Source organism: Nannospalax galili, unplaced genomic scaffold (genome assembly GCF_000622305.1).
Source record: "Nannospalax galili isolate Female #2095 unplaced genomic scaffold, S.galili_v1.0 scaffold286, whole genome shotgun sequence".
NCBI lineage: Eukaryota > Metazoa > Chordata > Mammalia > Rodentia > Spalacidae > Nannospalax > Nannospalax galili.
The window spans coordinates 2438729-2443575 of NW_008359442.1; the positions used below are offsets into that span (position 1 = coordinate 2438729).

At 39.7% G+C, this 4847-nt stretch overlaps 1 protein-coding gene across 2 annotated transcripts in view; it reads right to left on the reverse strand.

The window, feature by feature from the left end:
* Eml6 (EMAP like 6) overlaps positions 1–4847 on the reverse strand; it is a 332332-nt gene that overhangs the window by 185400 nt on the left and 142085 nt on the right. For both annotated transcript variants that reach the window (XM_029558630.1, XM_017795582.2), the window contains exon 5: positions 2643–2711. In XM_029558630.1, coding sequence (XP_029414490.1) covers positions 2643–2711 — 69 coding nt within the window. The remainder of the gene's footprint in view (positions 1–2642; positions 2712–4847) is intronic.

The following is a 4847-nucleotide window of genomic DNA, read 5'->3' on the forward strand; positions in this document are numbered from 1 at the left end:
GAAACAACCTAAGAGTCCCTCAACTGACAAGTAGATAATGAAAATGTGATACATTTTATATAACAAAGTTCTGCTCAGTGGTAAAGAAAGATGAAATCATGAAATTTGCAGATAAATAGATGGAAGTAGAAACTGTTATACTAAGTGCAGTAACACAGACACAGAAAAAAAAAAATGAAGTATGGAATCCCTCATATGTGAATCCTAGCACCAAATCCCAATAAGTGAATATGTATCCAGACATAACTATAGGAACCAGGATAATGGAAAGGAAACAGAGAGGTAAAGGAAAAGAAAGAACCTGAATGAGCAGAACAGTAGGAAACAGGCCTTAATAAGGGAGATAGGGACAAAAATTGGGTTAGTTTAAGGGAGGGGGGAGGGAAGGGTATACAAGGAACCTAGGGGATAAAAGGAAAGAAGGAGCTCAAGAGAGGTAGGACCATAGGAGAAGGGTATTAGTAAGGGAGAAAGGGGGGGAATGGGCGTACCTTAAGTGGGAAAACCATGATGGAGAGGTGAGACAATGTGAAAGATAAATAATGCCTAGCTAGTTTTAAAAACCAGAGGGAACCATATTACTCCAACAACCTACTGACAAATTATACATAAAAGATCAAGAAAAATATCTCTAGATAAGGTTTATCTGAGAACAATTGGTCTTTGCCCAAGATTTATCTACATGACATACAGTAATTAAAAGTACCAGGCTGGTGGAACTAACCTTCTTGGATGTTTAACAGACATACTTTGAGGCCTATAATAATTTGGTCAGAAGGGCATAAAGGACAGTTTTTGCTCCTTGCCCTCCTAGGTCGACTGGTTCCAGAGGACTATGACCATCTCTCAAAATGTCCTGTAATTGTGGTGGGTCACCTGTCCTCTTGATCAAGGAGGCTGAGGAGACCCCACGAGATGGACTTGAACCAGTGTCCAGTCTACAAAGAGGAGGGTCAACACAGAGAACCACTTCCTCCATGCTTCCAAGCAAAGCCAGCCATGGTGAAGCAGGACCTTTGACTTGTCTTCACATAGGTGGAACTGGTAAAAGAAAGAAGCCAAGGGTTCCTCCCACACCCATGTGACCCCTGAGGAACAGATCTTCAAACGACCTTAAGAATAAAAAGAAATTGGTTTATCTTGGCCAAATATATGGCCTTAAACACCCAAAAGGAAAGTATAACCAAAGATTAAAAGGGCCAATATAATTTTTTAAGAGTCCATATTTATAGCTAAAGGCTACATAACAAGCAACAATGCCAGATAGGAGATACTTTCTTTTGAGGTGTTGGCCAGGGTGGCCAGAGGGACTCCCAGATAGTAACCCAGCATAGAACTGGGAAATTGAACAGCAGATCCCAATCTTATCTAAAGGAATGACAAATGATTGCCGCTAGATGAGGAACAGCTGACCTTCCTAAAACAAAGACCTCTAGATAGGCTGACTAGATTCACCAGATGGAAAAGTAGTGGGGAATGGCTGGGGGTGCCGACAACACAGCAGACAATAGCAGGGATATCAGAGTATAAGGGCTCTACTGGGGGCAGGGAGGCTATGGAAGGCTTCTGGGAAGTGGGTATATAGTTGAATAAGATGGTTTGGGATGTTGTGTGTGATATACACATATACAAAAATCAAATTTCTAAAAATGTATTTGAGGAGGAAGTATGGAAATTTACATCATGTTAGTTAGTAGAGGTGATAAACATTACCACTGAAATCTACTGGATGACTTTATAGACATACACAGGCACCAAGGTTCCAAGTGCAAACGATTATGACTAGTACTAATCAGATACATACAGATTAGAGATGTATGCGCTAACATCTCAGTGTTAGTAGCAAAAACAATAAGTCTTTCTGCAAGGAACAATATATTCTAAAATGAAATGGACGCCTTCAAAAACACCCAAAAAAAAAAAAGTCATTCAGTTTTGTCTTACAGGGCTTATACTCACCTTCCGATGCTCTGCAAAGGAGTCACTCCCCTTCCCTCTTCCAGCCAATTGATTAACCATACCTGCTTGCAGGGGAGGGGCTAAGGGTATAAAAGCTGAGAAAATCAGGAGGCCACTCTTTCACCATTTTGTGAGGCTGTCCAGAACCATGTGATTTATGTTTGGGTATGGACTTTCAAACAGCCAAATGAGGGGGGGGCCCGTTTGTCTGTAAGTAAACCTGCACCCCAAGCTCAGTTAGCAAGTTCAATAAACTCCTTAAGATTCTTCAACCCTGAGTTTGGGCAATTTTTTTTTTTTCCTCAGGCTGTCGCAAGAGCCTTGGGAGGAGGGAAATGGATGCCACGTGCACCACCCAGCAGTGAATTTGACTAACAATGCCTTTGGACCAAGCAGTCTGGAGGCAGAGGCCCTCAGATCTCTGTGAAATCTAGGCCACCCCGTCTCCATAGCAAGTTCCAGGGCAGTTGAGGGTACAAGGAGGCTTTGTCTCACAGATTTTTGATGTATCCTTGCTCTGGAATGTGTTACTGAATATGTTAAAGCTGTAATGAAATGCTTCTTTAAAAAAAATACAAAACAATAAAGAGTTTTGGGGAAGTGGCTTAAAAAAACCTATATCAACACTTAAAGTTATTTTCAAGAAGATATCAAATTTAAAATATACAAAAGGGCTACTTTACCTTTATATGTTTTACTCCACAGCTCACCACTCTATTTGGCTGATATGGATCCCAGGAAATATCAAAAATCTGTCAAAAAATTAAATGTTGGTAACTTTATATGTTTTGCCTTCTTCCAGAGATCAGTAAAATTGTGAAGACTGTATCCTAAAACACTTATCAATGTTGGCTGTACAGGATGAAGGAGGTCTTGGTCTGTGGACCATGGAGAATGGTCAACACTATCCTCTCCTGAGGAGAAAAGTGATTTACCTTACTCACCAAGTACAACTGGTGTCTTATTGAATTTTATAATTTTCATATAATATAGTTTGGTGGTATATATGCCTATCCGTAGCTCTTCCGTAGATGATAGATGATAGATAGATAGATGATAGATAGATAGATAGATAGATAGATAGATAGATAGATACTTGTAGAGTCTGATTTATGTCCCAAATGTCCTTCAGTGTGGGTTCATCCACTGGGCTCACCAAGAGTCCCATTCCTGTAAGATTTTCTCTCTCCCTCCCAGCAGTCATCGATTGCCAATAGTTCCTTAGGTTGTGTTGGGATTTCTTACCCACTTCACTGTGTCTGTGCTGAAATTTTGTCTGATTTGAGCTTGCATAAGACTTGTGCATGCTGCCAACATTGCTATGAGTTCATGTGAGACCAGCTGTCTGGAAGACTCTCCTTGTGGTCATCCGCCCCCTCTGGCTCTTACAATCTTTCTGCCTCCTCTTCTGCAATGATCCCTGAGCCTTGGGAGGCAGGGGTTTGAAAAGGTGTCCTATTGAAGGGTAAGCACTCTATGGCCTCTTGTTCTCTGCACATTCGCCAATTGTGGGTTTCTGTGTTACAATCTGCTGCATAAGGAAACTTTCTGGTGAGAGTTAAAAGACACATCTTCAATGCAACTCTGCACTTAGGATGAACACATCTCTTAACTCTCACCAGAGAAATTTCCTTATGCAGCAGATTAATTTTTAAAATAAAATTTTCTAGTACTTTTCACAGTGCTGATAAAAACACTTTGGAGATAGCTTTTCAACAGAAATTTTAAAAATTAGAAAATGCATTCTAATTAAGAAAATGTTTAATGCTTAACTACACTGTATTGTGAGCAACTGCCCCTAGTAATAATCAAAAGTAAGATAGAGGCTATTCCTCTGACATTTTGCTAGCTCATCTAAAACAATCCTCTAAACCTTCATTTTAGTGTGAGCACAAATACTCTTACATTTTCAATTCTCCAAAGAACTAAAAACATATCAGCTAGCACTATTTTTCATTCTTTACGAAGAGCTATGAGGCAGTTTGCAGGGAGAAGTGTTTCCATTTTGAAGACAGGAAAGAGAATACTCTGCCAATCCTGAAAGTTAAATCTCCTATCAGGTTGTTTAAAATACCCATGTCCAGGGCCCATACAACACATGTCAGTTAGTGGGTCTAGAATGAGTTCATCTACCTGCATTTTAAAACAAATTCCTGGATATTCTGATGCAGGTAGCCCACAGACCATGTTGTGTAAAGGGCTGACAGAAAGGGAAGGACCAATTGTCAAGAAATGATAATGGATTCCAGAAAAAGGATCCAGTCCAAGTATTCGCTTTAGCATCTGAGCTCAGCCAGGTTTCGGTATCTCTAACCTTTGTTTCATCTTCTCTAAAATTGTTCTCAGGTTTGTTGGAGATCAATGACAATAATGTGGGTGAAAAAATTCTGCAGATTATAAAGCATTAGTAATCAAATAAATAAGCATTTTAGCCACTAAAATAATCTCTTGAAATTTACCATAAGCAATCAATTATTCCTACTGATACCAAGGCATCAATAATACAAAATAAAACTATGTAATACAGGTTAAGGAACCTGGTGGACCAATATAAAGTATGTCATTAACATTCTGGATTCACGTTGTAACTGGGCCCTAAGAACTAGGATCTGTTTTCTAAAACTATCTTTTTCAGTTCCAGCTCCTTACAGAAATACCATGCTGATAGTGAAAAGAGTCTGTCCCCCAAAGCCCTGACCTCTAACTTGGGAGAAAGATTTATCTCCTAGTACCAATAACTAGGGCCCACAGGTAAATCAACATATGCACAACCCCAGGCTTTTGTTATAATCTTTCTGTAACTTCTAATAGTGCTATAGAGCAGGGGAAGGTAGAGCGGGAATTTCTCCCTCCCAGTTTTGGCAAAACAATAGATAAATTCATTTTAT